This window comes from Cavia porcellus, unplaced genomic scaffold, assembly GCF_034190915.1.
Source record: "Cavia porcellus strain 051 isolate PalLab524CR breed Dunkin Hartley unplaced genomic scaffold, mCavPor4.1 scaffold_26, whole genome shotgun sequence".
NCBI lineage: Eukaryota > Metazoa > Chordata > Mammalia > Rodentia > Caviidae > Cavia > Cavia porcellus.
This window is the reverse complement of record NW_026947509.1, coordinates 33,098,346-33,122,321: the sequence shown is the minus strand read 5'-3', so window position 1 is coordinate 33,122,321 and position 23,976 is coordinate 33,098,346. Positions and strand designations below refer to the sequence as shown.

The 23,976-nt window shown below is 39.4% G+C and overlaps 1 protein-coding gene across 15 annotated transcripts in view; it reads right to left on the bottom strand.

Annotated features, from left to right (window-relative positions):
- The window catches only part of Usp40 (ubiquitin specific peptidase 40), an 82,409-nt gene that overhangs the window by 34,754 nt on the left and 23,679 nt on the right, over positions 1–23,976 (bottom strand). For 14 of the 15 annotated variants that reach the window (XR_010043453.1, XR_010043454.1, XR_010043455.1 and 11 more), the window contains 8 exons: positions 14,551–14,634; positions 13,953–14,060; positions 9,779–10,079; positions 7,146–7,227; positions 5,706–5,877; positions 2,900–2,984; positions 1,389–1,459; positions 534–856 (listed from right to left, as the gene is read on the bottom strand). Coding sequence is in view for 11 of the 15 variants with exons in the window: in XM_005005707.4 (XP_005005764.1) it covers positions 534–856; positions 1,389–1,459; positions 2,900–2,984; positions 5,706–5,877; positions 7,146–7,227; positions 9,779–10,079; positions 13,953–14,060; positions 14,551–14,634 (1,226 nt within the window). In the remaining 4 variants the exon portion in view is untranslated. Of the gene's footprint in view, positions 1–533; positions 857–1,388; positions 1,460–2,899; positions 2,985–5,705; positions 5,878–7,145; positions 7,228–9,778; positions 10,080–13,952; positions 14,061–14,550; positions 14,635–23,976 lie in introns of those variants that run through there. The other variant, XM_063237086.1, reaches the window with a different exon arrangement.

The window sequence follows — 23,976 nt, the reverse complement described above, 5'->3', positions numbered from 1 at the left end:
CATTTGAGGGATTATAAGGAAAAACTGTATTGCTTTACGGGTCTCCTTTAATAAAATAGTAACAACAACTTAACCATGATCTTAATAACTTCTTCATGAGGAATTCCAGAAATTTTCTTTAAATATACCTTCAGTTTTATAATTGGTTCTAATCAGAATTCATCTGATGGGATTTTGCTTTGTAACCACCAGTACTTTAAGACTGTATTTTGTTTATAAGACCAGGGATACCTATATTATTTTTATACTATACTTACTAAAAAAAAAAAAATCACTTAACATTTTTTTCTCTACATTGCATAGCCTAAAACAGCATTTAGAATATAATATCTAGAAATAAACACTTAACTCTTACTATTGAAATAAAGCTTTAGAGTTCTCTGAGATCAGTGATGGCGAACCTTTAAGAACTTTCAATGACGCAAACAGCCTGCTGCAACACGTGTGCTGTAGGTCTGCCACTAAGTCCTGCATGGCACTGTAACTGAAATAACTTCAAAAAAATTCTTCCCTTTTCTCATTTAGTGAGTTACCTGTTATCACCGCTGTAAGAATCCTGAACTAAGACTGAGCTTCCGTCCTTGAGCCCATGTTCTCTGAATGTTCTCTGCATGTCTTCCTGAGAAATAGGGGTCCAGCTCGCTTCCCCTGCAGACCAGGCACTGTGTGTGAAGATGACACCCTCGGGCAGGGCCAGTGCTGTGAGCACGGTGCTCACTGCTGCATTGGCTGGAAAGATGTGCGGAGCCTCTACCAACTGCTCACAACTTTGGCCGTCACCGCTTGTCTCCAGGTGAAGGATATGCAGCAGCAGGGGCTCACAGTCCACACCAGTTGGAATCTGGACACCACCAACCTGCAACAATATCCAGACAACCACCAGTGTAGTTGGCATTTGCCAAACTAACATCACAGCACAGCCTAAGGCAGTTTCAGTAAAGCAACCTTCATTTCTTCCAATAAAGTAAGAATTTCTTGAGTGTCTTTTAAGTATCAGAGGAAAAACTTTAGATTTCTTTTGAGTTTTCCTTTTCTTTCTCAGAAGAGAAATCTGGATGGGAGGTGGAGGTACATGAATCACCTGTGGTAACAAGGCTTTAGAAACACAGAAAAACCTGGGATAGCCATGGAGGGCCAGGAAGCTGTTCTTCATCCCGAGACCGAGGCTCACTCTGCCCCTCCAAGTGCCATCACTGCCCATCTCGGCACAGCTGGCAGCTGCAGCCTTGAGTGCTCATCGCAGCCCTGTGCTGTGATTTACACCAGAAGTGCAGCCAGGTATCTCTTTAACTACAACTACCACTCGCTGGGCTAACATGTATAAAACTTCATTACAATAACTTAAAAAATAATTATGAATATTTCTTTGGTAATTTTTTTTTTTTTACCTCCACTCCGTTCCACACAAAGATGTCTTCCCCATCAGCAATTCCAACTTCATATAATGTTAGTTCATTTCCTAGGAAGGTGAAATTATCAGACCATTCGTCATGACCACCAGAAACACTTCAGCTACATAAGGAGCTGGGATACTCAGTTTTTATTCTATTGTTATTTCACATCTTTTAAAAAAAAAGTTATTTTGGTACTGGGGATCGAACTCATGACCTTTTGTTTGCTAGGCAGACACTTACGCTGCTGAGCTAAATCACTGGCCCTTGACATCTTTTTTTATTTAAATTTTATTTTCTGTTTTTTGAGACAGGGTCTTACTGTGTAGTTCAGGCTGGCCTCAAACACACAATGATCCTCCTGCCTCAGCCTCCTGAGTGCTGGGATTACAGGTGTGTGCCACAAGGTCCAGCATCGTTCTTATTTTTACTTTAAAAGCTCATGTAGGTTGAGAGCATTATAGAAGGGCAAGTCAGTACAAAGGCCAACCTTACTCAAAGCACAATCCATTGTGACAGGTATTGCATGGTTCAGCTTCCCCCGCTAGCAAGTTCCATGTCTTTGTATGTGTCGAGCCTCTAAGCTCAGTTTCCTTATTTATAAAATAGAAGACTGTTGTAAAAATTGAATGAGATAAATTAGCATAGACAGTTATCACAGTATTTGGCCCAGGGAAGCCCAAAATACATGTTACTAGCATGTGATGGCTTACATCCAGATATTCCCCGGAAGCTGCATGCACTCACAGGCGGGGCTTTGGGGAGTGACTAGATCATGGGTGTGTGGCACTGGATTAGTCCATGGATGAGTTTAGCACAGTGCTGGCTATGGATAATGGATTTACTAAAGCCAAAAATCCTTTCTGCGTGTGGGCACCAACCAACAGGTTTACAGTTTGGATGAAATAAAAAGGGAAAGAAGGAAGAATCGTTGCTTCCTGCCTGCGCAGACATGGGCAGTTTCTCTCCAGTCACGCCCCAGCAGACTATGGACTGAAACTCCATAAATGTGAGATAAAGTAACCATTTCCTCCTTTAATTTGTGGGTGATGGGCATTTTATTGTAGTCAACCACCAAGTAATTAAGACATAGTGCAATTATCATTTTAAAATTTAAAGGAAAGTAGTACTTAACATTCTCAGAGTACTTTGCTTTGTTACCAAATCTGAAGCTGAGAGTTGGCAGAAAATCAAGCTGAATAAATAAGATTTAAATGGCTTCAAATCATTCTGCTCAATAGTTGGTGGCAACACAAAACATTTTTTACAAAGGTCCCTTGTATCAGAAAATATAAAACGTTTCCATGATAGGAAGATTTCACATATTATATAGACTGGATATATTATAAATAGGATGAATTATTTCTTTTTGAAAAACTGGCAATATGATGATAAGCTATGTAGATAAGTAGTAGTGGATAGGGGAACCGTGGGCAAAGAGAAAACCATGGTGAGCCCCACCAAAACAAAATTCTTGAACCGAGTGGCTATATTCATATGCCTCTTACCATTAAGTGCCTGGTAAACATGAAGTCCTGCTGGAACACGCTTTGCAACACTGAGAACTATGTCTCCTTCCCAAAATTCTAACAGCTGAAGAGAATTCAATAAAAAGAACAATGAAAAATAACGTGAGTACCATGTTTCCAGATTTAACAAGAATAGTAGTGTGCCAATTTATACAGGGAGAAAGCAAATGAATACTCCCATCCCTACCAACACGGAACAGTTAGGAATAAGACATTATTCTTGTTAAACTGGGATACACAAACATGGGTAATCTTACCCACTACTGCTGAACATTCTGGCATACATACCTAAACAGTTCTACTTAGATTAGGTGTTAAATTGGTGACATTCAGAGATGGATAACCCCACCCACAGCTGGATGAACACCTGAACACTTGCACATGCACACCTGAACAACTCTACCTAGATCAGGTGAAGGCCACTGTCAGCAGAAAGCAGACTGCTCAGCAGGCCAGAAGGGGAGTTTCTGCTCCTAAGAGCCGCACTATTTATTTCTGGGCATTGCTCAGGAAATGCAGCACCAGCTCCAGTCCAGGCCAATGGGAGCTACACCTTAAAGGAAGACTCCTCTGCCAATTTAAAAGCAGCACTGCCACATGTGTAACAGATCGCAGGGTCTGTTCTCAAAGGTTCTACATCTAGACCCCGAGGACTATGCTAATCTCACCAAAACAGTCTTATGAAGAAAAGGTATTGCTAGCTAGTACTTAATAACACAAGGTATTTCTCTTAAAAAGAAACTGCTTATTTAAAAGAGATTCAAAACTACATGTGAGCTGGGGTGGTGGCACTCGGGAGGCTGAGGCAGGAGGACCCCTGTGCGTTTGAGACCAGCATAGACTACAAAATGAGCTCAAAGCCATCCTGAACTTCATAGCAAGACCTTGTCTCAAAAAAAAAAAAAAAAAAAAAAAAAAAAAAGCTAGGTGTGGTGACATACACCTGTCACCCCAGTACTCTGGGAGGCTGAGGCAGGAGGATTACAAGTTCAGGCCCAGGTTGGATAGCTTAGTGAGATCTTGTCTAAAAATAAAAAATGGACAGGGCATGTGGCTCAATCTGAAAGTCCTAAATTCAATCCACAATACTGACAGACAGGGAAGAAAGGAAGGAGGCAAAGAGATAGAGAAACAGAGAGAAAGAGTCAGAGACAGGGGCAGAGAGAGACTGAGGCATTCATTGCCTGTCTCACAGACTCTGACTAGTGGCTTACTTTGAGACAGTCGTTCATAGAGATATACTCTTTAAACACTGAAAGCACAGACAGGAGTGTTCCTAAAGCTTATAAAAATGAGTAAGGTTTTTCCAGTTTGAAATGTCATCCTAGATAGGTTCAGATCCCCACCTCACTTGTCTTACTGTCAGAACTGACTCAGAAATAAATTTTTGCTATAGAAGTTCAGAAATTTTATATAATTTTGGAGATACTGGTATCAATTCAGTATTTAACATCCAAATCAAAATTTTAAAAATGTGTTTGCATACCTTAGTACAAGAAAATCTAGGAATTTTGGTGAGGGATGTAAGTTTTCAGAAATGTCATTTATTTCTGGAACAAAACCTAAAAAGCTTACATTTTCTATTTCCCTCGGCCAAGGAGGTGCTGTGGAGTGGAGAGGTACGCAGAACACTGACGGGCAGGGAGGGGGGGGTCTTAGAGCCACCACTCACTATGTGGTTCAGCACAGGTAACACTGTGATCTTTACTTTTTTTTCTTTTTAATCGGTACTGGGGATCGAACTCATGACCACATACTTGCAAGCCAGGTGCCTATGTCACTGAACTAAATCCCCAGCCCTACACTGTGATCTTTAAATTTTCATTTATTTCATCCTCAAAATGGAGTCAACTTGATCTCATGAAGTTAAAGAACTAAACTGTATTAATTTATGCAAAAGAACTATAAGTGAAATAGAGCATCATTGTCCTTGTCATTGAAACAGCAGGATCAATTACTTGGACAATGAATATAAGAACATCTGTTTTTTATTTAGAGACTAATAGGTATTTTCCTTCACTTAAGAATCTTACTAAGGCAGTTTGTGATGGTGTACATCTGAAATTCTAGCTACAGGATGCAGGAGAATTGAGAATTTATAGCCAGTTCAAGCAGTTTAGTGAGACCCTGTCTCAAGAGAATTAAGAGGACTGGGGGTTCAGTTTGGTGGCAGAGATTTATTTACCTAGCATACACAAAGCCCTGGGTTCCATCCCCAACATGGCAAAAAACAGAAAAGAGAAAGTTGGATGTGATGCTATACGCCTCTAACCTCAGCTACTCAAGAGGCCGAGGCAACAGGATCGTAAGTCCAAGGCCAGTCTAGACACCTCAGCGAGACCCTGTTTCGAAACAAAATAAAAAGGGCTGGAGATGTAAAGAATCTTATTATAAATGCTAGTTTATACAACAGAATACAAAACTGCTTTTATTTGTTTAGTGTTTTGTAATTTTAAGCCACAGGCTGAACTTCATATTTTCATTCCTTTGAAAAACAATTCTCTTTCATTTATTTCCTGAGAAAGCCAACTATCTGCTTTCTAGCCCCCAAATTAAAACCCACCAGGCCTGATTCTCTATTTGAAAAGCTGCTGGCAGGAAAATGTGGAAAGCCTCCCTGAAGGGCTTACTAGTAAGGGCAAATGGTTTGTCTCACCCTCTATGTACTGGTGGATGTAGGACTTTTCCCAAGCAGCTTTGAAGAGCAGCTATAACCTTAATAAGATGAAATGGAGAGGCCAGTTCAAGATGGACCTGTCTCAATTAAGAAGTAAGGCTAAATTACCTGAAATATTGACTGCTGGAGATCTCCTAGAGTTTTTCTTTTATCAAAGGTCAAATCCCAGACACTTTCTGTCTGACAGCTTACTGGGTGCAGAGCTCCATTGAAGAAATGATAATGAGGCCCCATGTGGAGATGTAAATCGATATTATTGTTTGCAGAATCACATTCTGCCCTTTAAAGAGGCACAAAAGTATACAAATACTATGTTTTTATAACAGATAGTTTTATCTCAAACCAAATGCAAGTAAGTTCTCCAAAGTAACATTGTCTTCTTCTATCTGCCAGAATGATCTGTTTTCAATAAACAGCAAACATGCAGCTCTAATTACTACCATGAATTCCAAGGGAAAACTGTTTCCATGTAAACTGTGCACTACATTTCTCTGCACAAGTGCTGAAACTTGAACTCTTCCATCTTGAGGTTATGCCACAGTTATGGACAAAATGCTAGGCACATGCACACATATGTGTTAGGAGGCAGATGTACCAACTTCCACTGGACCCGTAGGCTCCTCCACATCAGCAGCTGTTAGTGCTGCCTTCCTGAGTGCGTGTGCCCCAGGTGCAGGCTGTTTCTGACTCCCCCACCTGACTCAAAGCCTGGTGCCAAGCATGTTCTATGCCCTGTGATCAGGGCAGAGCTGGCACTGGGCTGCCACCATGATCCAGACTTCAAATGCACTGTATTATCATGGTCGAAGAGCACTGGTTTTTCTGATAACCACACTAAAGCATGGATTACTGGCTGACTAAACTCCCTGGGTTATTCTCTCTCACTTTCCCCAAAGACAATGTTGAGATCATGACACTCACAGCAGCCATCTGTAAAAATCCACTTAGGTTTCTGCCCAAGACTGACACTAAACCCAAGGATGTAGAGAATTACTAATCTTTCCTTATGAGAAATAGTCTACCTCTATTCTGCCATCACTGGAAGTCAGTTTTCCATAACTACTTAAAAGTGAGGGTAAGGCCATTTATGGTGATGCAGGCCCATAATCCCAGCACTTGGGAGGCTGAGGCAGGAGGACTGCTGCAAGTAGGAGGTCAGCCTGGGCCACATAGTAAGTTCAAGACCAGCCTGAACTAGCAAGACCCTGTCTCAAAAAAAAAAAAAAAAAAAAAAAAAAAGTGAGAGTGGTTTTAATGACAAGTTGTCTTCGTAGAATTCATTTTCCCAACTGTGCACTCACTGATTTCTCTAGCTTCTCGGGCTTCCATATCTACATAGCAATGGCTATTTTATGTTAGAATATGTCACCCTCATAATAATCCTTTGAAGGATTACTTCAAAGTAAATGACAACTTTACTATAAAAATTCAGCAGCCAAATAGTTGGCCATTTTTTCTTTTTAATTTTCATTATTAAAAACTTGAGACCGAAATTCGATTCCCATCCCCAGAAAAACTATTCAAACTCTGAAAGTAACTTAGAATTACCTTTTCATCTGCAGTTCCATGTTGGCTGCATCCATTTCCTTCAGCAAATGACAAGGAACCCTGTATCGGGGATTAGCTCGAGCTGTAAGCAAAACTTCTCATTAATCAGTGTTGACTAAATAAATCTGGTGCTGAGAGGTGCTAAGAAGACTGGAAAGGACAGGTGCTGAGAGCTGAGAAATCTGACTAGTTGTGTGAATGTGGATCTTCCCTGGAACTGTTTTCTATGACCAGATGAAAGGCTGGCTGTTTTTTAAGCCAAGCTATAAGAATTTCATTTCTTCAACTCTTTCTAAGTATGTTTTAAGAAAGAACACTATTTTTATCCTGATTATAAATATAATGACTGGTTACTATAAAAATTCTAGAAATTATTTTCTAAAGAGTAGCAGATACTACTATACCTGTAATCTCACTCCTAAAACATGCACACATACACTTTTAAAAATAACTCGAGTTACATATTTGTAACTTGCTATTTCATTGCATGTTGTATTTTTTTACAACCTTACATGGTTCTGTAATAGTTCATTCTATACTTAGCATAACTAATTATTCAACGTTTTTCTGTTGTACAGTAAGGTGATTTCCATCTAGTCACTATTATAAAATAGTGGGGTTAACAAGCATCTCTGAGCATATTCATATCAGTTCTATTTCAAGACAAATTTGCGACAGTTACTACTTAAGGGGGTACATAGTTTTAAGGCTTTTAAATATGCACACCTAAATTGGTTGCATTAATTTACATATCTACAAGTTGTGGAATAAACATCAATTCAAATTTCCATGAATTTCAGGTCGTGCCACCACGTCTGGCAAGGTTCATAGAAATATTTGACACGACAGAGAAAAAGCTGCTGTTTCAAGTTTTTCTAATTATAGTTTAGGTTTAAAAAAATTAACACATAGGATTTCTTCTTTCTATCCTTTTCCTGAGCATATATAATGAGTGCCATGATATATATATCTATATAACCTTGTCATTTGCTTTTTAATTCTGTTTAAAGTTTACATTGCTTTTCCTTAGTATTTTTCTTTGTTTGCTTCTATAGAAAGGTCTTTTTTATCTTAAGGACAAATATTTATATTTTACTTTTTTGGGGGAGGGGTACCGGGGATCAAACTCATGACCTTACTCTTGCCAAAGGAGGCGTTTGTGCCTCTGAGCGCAATCCCCAGCCCTTTATATTTTACATATTTTAATGTTGCTTTTTTCTCCTGAAAAGGGCTACAATTTAATTGAAGTGACTGGCAGAATAGTAGAAAGTGCTTTAGTTATTTCCTTAGCAACAAATCAACTTCCCAGTTGTATATACTGAGTAATTCAGTTTCCCATTTATCACAGCTATCTTGCTTACCATGGATTAAAATCTCATAGCCACTCAGATCAATCCCCAGGCTTACTGTTCTATTTCAATAATCTGCCTACCTCTTGGCATTAACTCTACTGTATCTTCATTGGTTTAGTTTTATGTTTTTATAGATACAATACAATCAGCTGTCTTTTCTTTCATTTTCATTATCTTTCTCTGTGACCATTAGAATCATTTTTATAAAGATCTGTCCCTTCATTCTCAAAAAATTCATACATATTTTGGGTGGGCCTCTATTAAATTACTGAGCTAACTTTAGGAAAAATTCATTTTTTACATATCCCAATTATGATCATACTAAAATTCAAGTCAGTGAAAAAACATTATGGAGACACTTTTCCTATTAATATATATTACTGTAATTGTGAATTTTGATCCACAATATTTCTGTCAGAATTAGTCTCATATCTTTTTTTTTCCCCCAGAAAAATACAAAGCCTTTTTGGTTAACAGCATAGTCATGTAACTGTTTCAGATGTATCAGGTTAATTTTCTTTGATTCTCATGCAAATTAGCAACTGCTTTATTTTTATTCTTTATAAAAAAAGTCACTGTTCTCATTCTCTATGAACATTCTCTTCATCTTATATCATATCTATGCTGCAATCTAAAAAGCTTTCCTTCTATGAGTTTTTTGCTTCTGAAAGGACTTTGAGAAAACAAAAAAATTTGGCTGATTTTTCATTCATGTTAACAGCTTCAGTTAAAAATACTCATTATTACAGGTCTCAAACACTAACTTCTCTAGGCATAATGCAATGCTTCAAAGAAATTTTGACTGCTCAGGAGGGATCATTATCTTCATGGAAAAGAAAAAAGAAATAGAGAAATAAAGAAGACAAGAAACTAAGACCAAAGCCACTTACATAATTCAAAGGCAATGTGGCTGAATGACAGACACAAGCCTGAATACAATAGTGCAATCACATTCAAGTCTGCCAACCAAAGAAAGGAATTTTGAAACAGGTTCTCGCGATGTAGGCGTTAGCCTCCTGTGCGCTGGGACTACAGGTGTACACCACCATGCCCAGCCCAAGAAAAAAATATTACAAAATCCAAGAAAACCCAATCATAATCTCTCATTACAGTGGAGAAAATTAAACAGAAATATATAATCTTTATAAAATGACAAACTGTTCACTTGGCATAATATATTACTTCTTTAAAATATTACTTAGGCTGAAGGTATTTTAAAGAGAAAAATTCAAGCATTCTGTATACAGTCACTAAACATTAGGAACACTTTCCTTTCCATACCTTCAAGTGGTCTCTGCAACTGGGATTTCCGATAAAACAACATGTAGGCACTTTCTTTACCCTGGAATTGCTGTTCAATATCCTTTTCCTTGATTGGCTGGACTTTGGAATCATTTATATCAAACCAGTGGGGACAAGTGGGGCTATCATTTGATCCTGGGGGTTTTGAAGGGTGCATCTGGAGAATCTGCTGCCCGTTACTTTGGTAACCAGACCCAGCCTGAAGAGAAAACTTCTTCTGTAGACTAACCGTACTTGCATCTGAATTGAGCAGAAATGTCTGAGAATGGACCTGTAAGAACTACACAGACACAAACAAACAAAAAATACTAAATTAATAAATTTTTAAAATTAGACTTGATAAGAATTATTTTTCTAAGCGCCTGCCTTGCAAGCAGGCAGTTGTGAGTTCGATCCCCGGTACCGATAAAAAGGAAAAAGACCAAAAAAAAAAAAAAAAGAATTATTTTTCTTCCTTTTTGGGATTAGATTTTTTAACTTCATTTTTATTTCTGCTGATGAGCAAGGGTAGAGTACTTGTTCAGTATAAAGTCACATTTTATTTTATTATTTTATATTTTGTCTTTTTGAGACAAGGTCTCACTATGCAGTTCAGGCTGGCCTTGAGCACACTTTGTAGTGCAGGCTGGACTCGAATTCCCAATGATCCTCCTGCCTCAGCCTCCTGAGTGCTGGGATTACATGCACGTGCCACTATGCCTGGCTAACATGACAATAAAAATCGGAATGCTCTGTTCAACTGTCGTATAAAGGGAGAGAGCCAAGCCACAATCTGAAAATCATTTCTGCACCTCACTAACCCTGGTTTTTAATTTTCTTTTAAAGTACTTAAATGAAACCCATTAGGTAGAACATACTCATCTGAAAGATTTAAAAGCAATCTAAAGAAAACACAGAACTATGGCAACCACACAGTGAACCACTACCAGGTTTAAAACCAACAACTCAAACTCTGCTGGAATAAAGCAGTAACTACAAACTTTGGTTATCTTTTAATGTAAGGGACTGTTCTAGGACAGAAGTTCCCATCCACACAAGAACACAGGGCACAGGACTGTCCCAAGCTATCGCCTGGCTCTGCTCTGTGTCACAGCACTGGAGGAGTGACTGTCACCATGCCTTTCATGCTACATGTCCACATGACAATCTGAGAAAAAAGAAAAGAAAGGGGCTAAGTACAGCTCCTAGAGGTAATTTATCTTCCCAGGCTGCTGTCATTTATGGCAAGGGACACCAAAGGAACATGTCTAAAGTCTTCTCGGAAAATCAAAAGCCTGATAGGCAGCTCTGCAGCCCTTCAATACCCTAGCCTCATCCCCAGTTCCTGAGAAACCATTCTCCTTCCTCAAGGGACACAGTGACAAGGTATAAAAACCCTCATGGGAAATGATCACTCAAATTTTCACAGGACTAAAATTATTTATGGGAAGCTTGCAAGATCTGAAGCTCCTCTTCAAAAAGCAACTCCAGTTCTCCTTCGGGGGCACATGAGTAGACTCACTCTAGAGACCTTGGCAGCCTGACTAATAGCCCTTTCTGCTTCAGCAGGCTCATGACAGGCTCACTGAGCTCTCTTCCATTAAACAGGCAGCTCAGTGGTTCTCCATGTACAGGCACTAGTGTAACTCCTTTTCTGATGTCTTCTGACAGGTTTTCTTCAGCTCAGCTAGTGAGCCACATTATCCTACTGTGGTTAGAGAGTACTATACAGAATTCCCAGTAGGTGGGGCCGGCAGTCCCTTTCAGCAGGAAGTAGTTATATTACTACAGAGATTTCCACTCTCTCACCCATAAAAAATCATGAGGAAATGAAGCAGGGGACTATAGTGCATGGCAAAGTGGTTGGGGCAACTGGGCAATCTGTTAATCATAAACAGTATGACCTTTAATTCTTCTCACACAGGAACTTCACGAGACCAAGCAAGGCCCTATACCTGATGACAACTGTATCATACAAGAATAAGTGGGTTGTTGACAGGAGGGCTTAGATCTCACATCAGAAGGAGGTTATAAAAGATGGTGACCACTAAGCCCCTGGCTGCTGTGAGCCTTCTCAGTAGCCCACCCTCACTCTGCAGGGTGTACACCTTTTTCTACTTTAACTGGCCTATGCTTACTCTTCAGAGCACTTCTTTGCAAACACCTCTCCTTTGCACTTCATTTTCCTTAAATAAATGTAAAACTTTCACCTTCATCAGTTCTTTGGGACAGTAAAGGTTTGCAAAGCACCAACTGGCCATTACGACACCAGTAACAGTATCTCCCCACTCCTGTCTCTCCTCACCCCTTCTTGCCTTCTCTCTTACTCCTTGACTTTGTTGTGGCCTCGTACCTCCTCCTTTTCCCTGCAGGAATGCCTCTATACATACAAGCATGAGGCGCTAGCCATGACATTGCTTACCTCACTAATCAACACACAAAGGGGACTCATTTTTCTCGAAATTTAATTTGTGATAATCAGTGCTCTAATCAAAAGTATCATTTCATCACATACAGAAGGGACTAAGAGTATGACCTAAAGACAATGCTGCTAACACTATGCATGAGAACAGATGGTAAAATAGTTTTCTAGTTGATTTGTTTTAAGGGCAATTAAATACCAATCATTTGAAAGCAAGAGTAATGAACTTTCTGTATCATCAAGTTCTTCACTGCTTGATACTTGGGGATTAATTCTTTTACACCTCAAATTTCAGCACTAATTAGTTCCAGGAATGGGAGAAAGCTTCATAAAACCAATCTTCCTGACAAAAATAACAAACTCTAAAGACAATGCAAATGACTGTTAGGGGAGTAATAAAGCAGGCAGGCATAAAGACAGAGTCTTCCCAGAGAGGGCAAACTAGGTGACCTCTGTGTTAATCTATCTTGGTCTGCAGCAGCTATGGTGAGACACGGTTCAAACTGAAGGCAGGAGTCTCACATAGGATTTTATCTAAATATATCAAAGGTGAAAGTTGTTCTTTTAAAAGTAAGCTTAGTAATCCCCAGCAAGAAAGAGGAAAAAAACAATAACAAGGAAATATAAACATATTAGAAACGAAAAGGGACATAACCTCAGGTTCTAAAGATGCCAAAATAATTAACATGGAGCATTTTAAACAACTTTATGCCAATAATTTTTTTTTGATATGGGGTCTCACTATACGTTTTAGGCTGGCCGTGAGCTCACTATGTAGTTCAAGCTGGCCTCAAACTCACAGTGATCCTCCTTCCTGTTCTTCCCAACTGCTGGGATTACAGGCATGTGCCACTATGCCTGACTATGTCAGTAAATTTGACACTACAAAAAATATAAATTCCCTAAAATATTTTGACCCAACTCTCCACAATAATGCAAGTAACAGAAAATTGAGGTTTGATGGACTAATTAAAGGAGGCTTTTTTTTTTTTTTTTTTTTGTCTTTTTCGGTTTTTATTGGTACCAGGGATCGAACTCATGACCATCTGCTTGCAAGGCAGGTGCTTATGCCACTGAGCTAAATCCCCAGCCCCTTAAAGGAGGCATTTAAACACCTTATCAGGTGAATGCTCTGCTCTCATCTAAACAGCTCTGGAATGCTCACTAGATATTCTGTCATTCTGCTTGTTTTCAGTCAACTTGTGCTTTCTAGTTTCTGACACTATCTGTGACTGCATCTGATCTCACGACCTGGGAAAGCAGATGATTCAGGATGTAAGAAATCTGAGCAGCAGACTGATGATTAGGAGCCAAGGTCTCCTTTTTGTTGTTTTCTTCTTGGTAATTCATAAAGTAATACTTAGTAAATAATTTAAGCAGGAGCTGGTGGCCCACATCTCTCACGCCAGCATTTGGGAAGCTGAGACAGGAGGATCTTCAGTTTCAGATCAGTCTAGGCTACACAGGTAAGAATCTTGTCTCAAAAAAAAAAAAAAAAAGCAAAAAACAAAAACAAAGAAGTAACAGCTAAATTATAACCACTATGCAAAACTGCTCATTTTATTTTCATTTTTTTTTTTTTTTCCACACAGGGTCTTGCTCTATAATCCAGGCTGGCCTGGGAGTTGCTATGCTGCCCAAGCTGACCTTAAAACTCACCTATTTTAAATGCCCTCCTGCCTGAAAATCTGTAGGAGAGGTGGTAATAAGTTTCCTGGGAGTAGGATTTCCCACATTGATGACGTTCATTACCTTTAGCAGTGGTCCATGCTGCTTTTTGTACTTCTTGTTCCAAGATATTCCTATCTTTTTCAAGAGTTTCTGGCCTAGTTGATCAACAGGAATTAGATTATTCTCCTCCTTACAAAAGAAATGCAAAGTCATTTAAGAAAATCTGATAAGAAATAATTACAACACAAATTCAAAGAGATTGATAAATGTGCCCCAAACACAAGATGGTAAGTGGATTAATCAAGATTATTTCATTATAAAAAATTTTTAAAGTACCTTAAGCCTCAGTTTAGACCTGAATCTTGCCACTTTCTAGACATCATAGTTTAATTATTAAAAGAGCAGTAACCTGAGGTTTGGTAAATTCCTGGCATTATTTAGGATTTTTGGAAGTACAAACAAGTTCTAAATGACACTAATATGTAGCTGTTTCAGAATCAACTCTAACGCCTCAAAATTTCATACGTTGAATCTTTAATCGTCAATACTTCATGTTATTTTACACAGAGAAGCCTTTGAAGACGTGATTAAATTAAAATAGGGACATTTTTCATTTTAGGAAATACAATCTAATACAATCTGATGTCCTCATAAACAGAAATAACTCTTCTCACTCCACCTGTTGTAAGAGTGCTTTTAGAACTGTCAATGGATCATCAATGTCTTCTTCATTCTGAAGAGCTTTCAAACTCATATCTGGCTCCTAGGAAGAAGAGTAACAGAGTTTCCATCACAAATCTCCAGAAATGGTAAAAATGTCACAAAAATCTGTGTAGACTTTGGATTCAGGTACTCTTGGCTTTGAGATCCACGTTTCACTGAACAATTCTGGATCAATTAATCTCTCCAGTTTTATCTGCAAAGTGGAATGATGAGATAACTAAAGACTCTGGCCCAACACACATGGCAGATTCCAGAACTTTCCAGCAAGGCACTGCTCTGGTTGGGTCCTATGTTAATTTGGTATACTGGGTTTTCATTATCATCCAGTTCAAAACATTTTCTGGTCTTCCAGCTAGTATGGTCTTAATCATTTGTACTGGGCTAAAAAAAAAAAAAAAAAAAAAAAAAAACGCTACTTATCTTTGCAGGCTCAATGTAAATATTCTCTTCCTGATCACTCAAGAAATTTATACCCCACTGATGATGGCACTGGGGAATATGCCAAAGTTCTCTTGGCAAGTCATTTTTATCAGTTTTCCCTTCTCTATATAGTATCTTTTTTGTTTTTTTCGTTTTTTGAGAGAAGGTCTTCCTATGGAACTCAGGCTGGTCTTGAATTCAGTGTGTAGTCTAGGCTGGCCAAAGAAGCTGCCTTAACTTCCCAAGTGCTGGGATTATTGGCGGGCACTACCATGCCTGGTTTGACCTTCCATTTAAAACCTAAGCTTGGTCCTCAAATTTATTTTTTACAAATAGCACCCACTGAAGAACTACATGTATATAAGGAGCAGCTCCTTGAAGGAGACAGAACTGCTAAACTATTGGCAGGAAGAACGCTACCTATCTATGTGTGGGATGCTTGGCGCCATCTGTCTCTAGGCACGGAAATCTCTTAGGTCAGTGAAGAGACAAGCACTGCATCCAGCAAGTGCATTTAGTAAAAGGGAAGTCACTAAACCTTTAATCAGTATTTGAACAACACAAAGCTCTGGATGAAAACTAGTGATTCTCAAAGAACCGAACAAAATGAAAACAAAAATTAACAAGTAGGATGTTTACCAAAAAACATGCACAGGAACATACACCCAGATCACATGGAAAACAATCTTTGACTACTCTTTATTCTGTGAGGAAGACCCTGCTAAGGTAACAATGGGGTTTCCAGTGCAGACAGCAATGCCATGTGAAAGAATGCTACCTGTCTTTTTTTTTTTTTTTTTTGTCTTTTTCCTTTTTATCGGTACCCAGGATCGAACTCACGACCACCTGCTTGCAAGGCAGCTACCTGTCTTCTTGAGTCATGTGTCAGTACTAGCTGATCCCGACAGGGTTAGAAAGTGCTAGTTAATGCTGAAGAAATGAACACAAAATAGAAAGGAGATATTCAAGAAGCCACAACCCAGAAAGAATAATTACCTTCAACTATATTATCTCACCAGAGTGTGTGAAGCTACTACATGTGTGTGTGATTTCAATAATAAACCTGAAAATAGGTACTTATGCCTAAAAAGTCGCAGGACAAATGCTACCGGCTAGAATAATGGCTCAGCTCTGACAATGGCTGAGAAAGCTGCAGGAGGCACCGAGGACAGTGGACACACACTCCCTCAGGTGGACACTGGACTGACATGGGGATGAGGTGCACTTTTTCATTCCAGAGAGCTGGAAAGAAAGAAGAAAGCTTACAATAGGTGGAGGCCTAAAAGAAGGAAAGAAGCACAACTGTAGTGGGGCACAAAAAGAGCAAGTGAACATCATAGACATGTATCAGAGCTGGTGACAAGCTTCTATCTGTATCACACAAAAGCCTCGACTTAATTTTAGAGAGTGAACTAAAGCTATGGTAACTGGAAAGTGGAGAGGGGCTGAGAGTGAGAGCATCCACTCTAGGGCATTGAAGGTCTCTGCTACAGGAAACCGAAAATCCAAGAGAGCAAAGAGGTGAGGTAATGAGAAGTAGCTCAAACTAAACAGGGAACACACGACAGAAACAGACCAGACAAGGATGAGAAGTACTTCAATAATCTAACTGGGAAGATGTCTCAGGCCGTTTTGGCAAATTTGGACAAGCATTTGACAGTGATGTCTGCATGGATTTTTCAACCCACAGGAGTGTGTTAGCCACTTCAGTAAGATCAGTAAAAGAAACACAAGAAAAAGGACTGGAAAGGGGAAAAAGAGCACTGCCTTTTCTTAGATGCTACAATATAAGAGTTTAGCAAACTGTTGATTCTAAAACCAATATGCTAGGCTAGGTGTCGTGGCTTGGCCTGTAATCCCAGCCCTTGGGAGGCTGAGGCAGGGGGACAGCTGTGAGTTTCAGGCTAGTCTGAATTACACACTGAGTTCAAACCAGTCTGAACGACATAGAAAGACCCTGTCTCAAAAACAAACAAACAAAAAATCCAATAAACTGATGGGCATGGTGGTACATGCCTGGGAGGCTGAGACAGGAAGACTGCCATGAGTCTGAGGCCAATTTGGGTTTCTTCTATCTGTGTGATGTCAAGGACAGCCTACACTACAAAGCAAGACCCTCCCTCAAAGAAACCCCAAAACAACAATAACAGCAACAACAAAATTAAAGACCAATACACTAAAGATAACTCCATTTCAACAATCAGTTGTAATAGTTCAAAAGGCACAAAGCAAAGATACAGGCCCTCAGAGCCTCTCTCTGGGAACCATTTTCTTGATAATGTAGAACATATTTGACTTTTTTCACAACCAAACTATAGAATATGTGTATCTTTCAGTATACTCCAAGTACAATTGACAGAACATTGGAAATACAAATAGGTGATCTGGAAAGCAAGCTGAGTGTCAACAAAGGGCATGTGCACTGTAGACATTACTGGCTCTTAAAGAAGTCATGTCACCGCACGTGAAGAACCTACTGACTAACAACAGTTGTGACAAATAATCAGGAAGTGATATTCTTTTTTTTTTTTAACTTTATTTAAGGAGAAAAAAGAAAAAAAAAACAGAAAAAGGGTACAAATTATACAGAATTTCAGAAAAAGTAAACAGTAGGAAATCACTAGTTAATTACATATTGTCATCTTAGAAATAGTTGCTGAAGTTACAAAATTAAAGCATATAGAGGGACTTTCAAACAGTGAGACTGCAAACAGTTTTGTTCAATGATCCAACAAAACTCAGTAATATGGTTATCTGTGATGTTCTAAGCATTTTACATTCTAACATGACTGTGACTTCATACAGCTGTCTTACTGTGTTTTAGTGTCATTTTAGAAACCTGGTTGAGAGTTTGGGGTTGATGTCTATGTAAGACATCATAATTTTGTAGGAACTACACTCTAGGTCCATTCTTTCTTTCCCTCTGAAATTCTTCCAAGTTTTAAATTTTTTTAAATTAGAAAACTTTTTTTTAATTATAAAGAGGGTAAGATTAAATATAACGAAACAGAACAAGGAAGAAAATCATAAGGAAACAATTTTAAGAAACACAGATTTCAAAACAAGTCCACTGGAGATCTTCACTGTCTATCTTATTGTCTCTAGTTTTCTTCCAAATAGTTGTCCCCATCTTCACACACATTGAATATAGAGTGAACATTATAGAACTAATCTGATCATAAGGGGAAGATGAAGGCTTTTTAGGTCTTCAAGACCTGACATTGGGGAAGTCAATAATGACTGCCATAATGTCTCTCATTCTTTCTTAGTAGCTGTCCTTATCTTTACATATGCTGAAATTGAACATAAGAGACTAGACTAATATCACTCTGAACAGTGAATAATAGTATTGCTGGATTTTATATCATAATGCTACAGAATTAGCACTGGGTTTCTTACTGTCTCCTCTTCTTCAGAATATCTATTCATTACATTGTGCATTATATAATCTGTTCCCGTAAACTGTTTAGAAATTCTTCCCATGTGCGAATCTCTACATGTGTATCTATCCTTTCTGTATATAGGGGAAAACAGATCATAACAAGACAACAAGACAAATTTCTAGAAAAACATGAAATGAAAAAGACATATAAAACCACAATATTAGGAGATCTACAGTAGTTACTATGCTTTCTCTTGTTATTTTCAATAGAATTGCCCACATCATCAGACATAATATAACTGAACATAGCATTACATAGCTATTCTAATAAAAACACAACTTTGGAGACATTGCAGGACTTCAAAAGCAGTTAATAATCAAACCGGAATGGGTATGTTATTACATCTTGCCAACTTCAGAGTAGTTGCCTCTACTCTTAGATTTGATACTATCAATTCGAATAAAAACAGTCAACACAAAACAGTGGTCTAACAAACCAGCTTCAAATAAGATCAGTCATGGTAAGACAACGTATGTAATACAGGGCTTCAGTTTAAGTTAATAGGAAATTAAGGATAGTTACCATGGTATAGCCTGCTATTTTGGGGATAGCTGTCTGTACCCTCAAATCTAATATGAGTAGACAGACCAGAACAAAATAAAATCAAACTAAACAGAGCGGTAAGACTACTGTGACTTTTAAATCCTGATACACTATTAACAATGTCTTCTGCCTTCCTTTTTTAGGCAATTTCTCACCTTTCCCCTTCTCGGGATACTTTGTATATTTTGGGTTCCACTAGCTCCTTCAGTTTTTAGATTAGGGAGTCAACCTATTATCTATCTGAGTGGTGCTGAACCTTTATACTCCTGAGCTTGATCTTGAGCTGTACTCCTTTACTTACTAAAGCCACAAGGTTTCCTTCCTTCCAGTTGTGTAGTTCTACACTGCCAAAAGTGTCATAATTTTCCAATCTGTGGCTGCAGGACGAGTTGTCCCTATTTCTCTCTGGTTCCCTGTCACATAGAGCATCGTTTTCTCATCTTTGACTTTCAGTTTATTAACCCTCTTTAAGGTTGAATATATTTCCTATTCATAGCATCTCGATGGATCTTGCCTCCTAATATACTTTGCCTGTGTTTCTTTTTGTTAGTGTATCAAGGCTATTTATATTAAAGATTATAGCCTACCTTTTCTGCCTCATCTCTGCTATTCTATTTTTCTGCTACTATTTGTCTACTTTTCTCCTTCATTCCACTGTCTGCCCCATTCATTGAGTCCTCTGTGCCACTGTTGCTGGAATCCTGGTATTTTTTTTTTTTTCTCTCTCTCTAGAATGTCCTTCAGTATTTTTTGGAGGGTTGGATTGGTGGCCATGAACTCCCACAGTTCCTCCTTGTCTCGGAAACATCGTATTTTTCCATTAATTTTGAGAGAGAGTTTTTCAGGGTACATCAATTTGGGTATTGGAGGTTATTTTCTTTCAGGGCTTGTACTATTTTCCCCCAGGCTCTTCTCAATGCAATAGTTTGTATTGATAAGTCTGTTGTTATTTTGATGATTTTTTTCTTTGGAGGTGATCTGCTTCTTTTCTCTGGCTGCTTTTAATATTCTGTTCTTGTGGTGGATTTCTGGGATTTTGATTATTATATGTCTTGGTGTAGATCTGTTTTGGTTGTAGTTGGTTGAAGTTCTGTATGCCTCATTTATCTGGATGTCATTTCTTTTTCCTATGCTTGGGAAGTTTTCCTTAATTATTTCTGTCACTAGTCTTTGTAATTCATTTGTGGTTATTCCTGCTTCTTCACTCATGGTTTTTATTCTTAAGTTATAGATCCTCTTGCTGTCTTCTAGCCTATGAATTGTTATTTCCTGGTTCCTTGTTATTTTTAATAGGTCTTTTCCTTCACAATCATACATTGTAAATCTCTCTTCAAGTTTTGAAAGGCTAGCTTTAGTTTCTGTCAAGGCATTTTGCCAGCTTTCAGTGGAGTTTTTAGTTTCCCAGTAATCTCTTTGGATCTGTTTCATGTATTCTAAATTTTGTTTATATTCTTCACTAAAGGTTCTCTTCCTTTTCTGGGTTCCTCCCTTCTTCCATCTGTGTTTTCTGGAGAGGGGCTTAGCATTTCTTTAATTAATCTTTTTATATCTTGCCTCACTTGGATTAGAATTTAAGTTCGTCTATGAGGTCACGAAGGTATTTCTTTATGTCCACTAATGTTGTGGCTAATATTGCATAATTGTTGCACTGGTTCTCTTCTGTATTTACCTCTCCTGGGCTTACTTTCCCAGGGTCAGTGGCTAGAGGTTTCTCTTATTTTTTCTCGTCATGTTTCTGGTTTCTTTCAGACAGGTGTGTGGTGCAGGTCTCAGGCCCTTTCCGTATTGCCTACGGTTTTTCTGAAGCGTGCTGGCAGGGGGCTGCCTTCCCCAGTTGCTGTTATCTGAGGTACATGCAGGGACTGTGGGCTAGCCGTTCTCCCCTGAGCCAGTCAGCCAGCAAGTGCCCTCAGCAACTTAGGCTGTGCTGTGGCAGACATCACAGTGTCAAGACAGTTTTGTCCCTGGCTGTTGGGTCCAGACCAGGGGCATGACTCAGCCCAAGCTGACCCCACCAGTCCTCTCTGAGCCAGGGGTGGCTGATTGATGCTACCATGGTGCTAGACTCTGCCCCACTCCAAGATGTCTTCCAGCCGGCCTTACATACTAAGGGACGCAAATTCTAGCACTCACTGAGAATTAATGCAGCTCTCCACCTTGGCTCCACTCCACGCTGCACCGTGTCCTCCTGCCAAGGGCCCGGGACTCACCAACTCCCATTATCAGTGGCCACAGCTTCAGCGCGACCGTGGATTGTGCGCTCCACGGTGCTCCCAGCACAGGGCAGGAAGCATCTCAGTGAGCGTGTCTGGCTCCAGCCCTCCACCCGCATTTTTCCTTCCTCTTCCTATTTTTCTTTTTCCTTCAGTTCTCTCCTGGGGTCATGAGAATCCCTCTCCACTTGTCCATGTTGTCAAATTCCAGTGTCTAAGTTGTTTTTCCCAGAGAGGCTCTCTACCCAGCTACCTAGCAAGCTGACATCTTCAGGCTCCCCAGTTGGAAAACTTTTTAAAAAAAGACATTCAAGAAAGCTACATATGGTTCCCATATGGAGATCCTGAGCCTCAGTGTGTGTGTGTGACCACTCAAGTGCATATACTTGCATGTGACAATACTGACGGAGATTCTAGAAAGTCCAGCACAAAGCTCCTCACAGAACTGGCAGAGTAGATTAGCGGAGAAATACAGATTATTCAATAAATGATAATGGACAATTTTTTCAATTGGAAAAATTTCCATTCACAGAAAACCATTCTAAGAGGATCAAAGTTTATTTTGTTTCACTGTTTTGTGGTCCTGGAGAAGCACTGAATGTCATTTAGTTGGTGTCAGTGAGCACTGTTTTTTTAAACAGCTACTTACAAAAGACATGACTTTGTAGTCATATTAAATAGGACAAAATTCACCCTGGTTTAAACCCTATTGTGAAAGCTATAGGCAGGTGACTGTTTATTACATTCTCCTTACAATCTGCAGGCTACAAAACCCTAGTGTATGTCATCTAGAACAATGCTCATTCTATTTGTTGGGAAAAATCTGTACTTTTGATCATTTACACTTCTGGGAGAACATGGCGGATAGATACCAGCAGCTACTGAGGCTCTCTGAGATGGCCAGCTTAGAATCTAGGAATGGTGCGGTGTGAGAAGTCCTAAGCAAGGGGACATATACCCTGCTGACCCAGGAACAAACTAAACTGAGAGAAGCCAACTGGAAATGCAATCCTGGTGCTATAACAGGAACAGATAAAATCTTAGCACGGAAACTGGAACCCGCGCCTCTGGAAATTGCAATTTGAATTTCCTGCTGCCGCTGCTGTGTCTGAATTGGCCCAGCAGGGAGAGAGACACGCGAAAGCTCTGAGATCAGGAATCGGTGAATGGAGTTGAGAGCAGGACTGGCAGGGAGCCCTACATTGACCTACGGTGAGTGAGAGGAATGGGGACCCTTCTACAGACTAGGAGGCTCCAACAGAGGACATTCCGGGACTGGGCAGACTAGCTGAAACAGGACACTGCAGTGACTTTAGTCGCATATTCCCCTCTCAAGTGGGATTGGTGGGGAGTGCTTGGCCTGGGTGACACCGTGGACTAAGACCCAGTAGGCTAGCCCAAACCAGGTCCCAGCACCTGGTGGTACACCCTAGCAGTGAATCCTTCAGTAGGTTAACCTGGAGGGGTGGGCCCAGCAGAGGCTGCCCAGGTCTATGTCTCCCTACTACACTGCAGTGGGTGGGAACACCCAGCCAGTGGATTCAAAGAAACTGTAACCAACAAAGAAAGAAACTGGGCCTCCTATATACGCTTGTGTGGAAGGAACAAAAAGTATGGGAAGAGGGAGCAACAAGAAAGGGTCCTCAGTCCCCAATCCTGAGAACATGATCCAGGAAAGGTAAATGCAAAGGAGAATGAGGACAAAAAACATGCATTATCAGACACAGCACCAATAGACATAAAGCGGTATCTCCGGAGCCTCATAGATGAGTTCAAAAGTGAAGTATTTAATAAAGTAAAGCAAGATATAAGTAGAATAGTTACAGAAATGCTAAGCAACGCCCAAGAAAAAACAGCTGGTGGAATGGAAGAACAGAAAAAAAGGGGAGAACTGTTTGATGGAGAAAATAGAGAAAACATAGAATACGTGAAGCAGGTTCAAAGAGATTACCAGGAAACTAAAAACTCTATTGAAAGCTGGCATAACAGCTTGACTGAAACTAAGGATAGATTATCTGAATTAGAGGACAGATTTGTAAGGTGGGAGCATGAAATGGAAAACTTCTTAAAAATAACAAGGAAACAAATAGCAATAATACAAAGGCTATATGATGATAAGAGGATCTATAACTTAAGAATTAAGAACATAAAAGAAGGAAGTACGGACACAAACAAATGAACTATAAAGGCTATTCACAGACATAATCCAGGAGAATTTCCCTAATTTAGCAAAAGGTAAAGATACTCAGATATATGAGGCATACAGCACCCTAGCCATCTACAACCCAAACAGAGCTACACCCAGGCATATAATAATCAAAATTCCAGAAATACAATATAAGAACAGAATATTAAAAGCTGTCAGAGACAAGAAATAGATCACTTACAAGGGAACACCCATCAGAATTACAGCAGACTTCTTGGCACAAACCATCAAATCACGAAGAGCATGGGGGGAAATAATTCAAGCTTTGAAAGATAATAACCTCCAGCCAAGATTGATACATCCTGCACAACTATCCCTAGAAATTGATGGAAAAACAAGGTGCTTCCAGGATAAAGAGGAACTAGGGGAATTTGCAACCACCAATTCAACTCTACAGAGAATACTGCAGGATATTCTTAAAAAGAAAAATACCAAGATTTCAGAAACAGTGGCAGAGAGGCCACAATGAATGGAGCAGAAAGCGAAATAAGGAAGACAAACTGACAACTAATGACAGAAAAAGAGCTCAACAGAAATGAGGCAGAGAAAGTCTGATG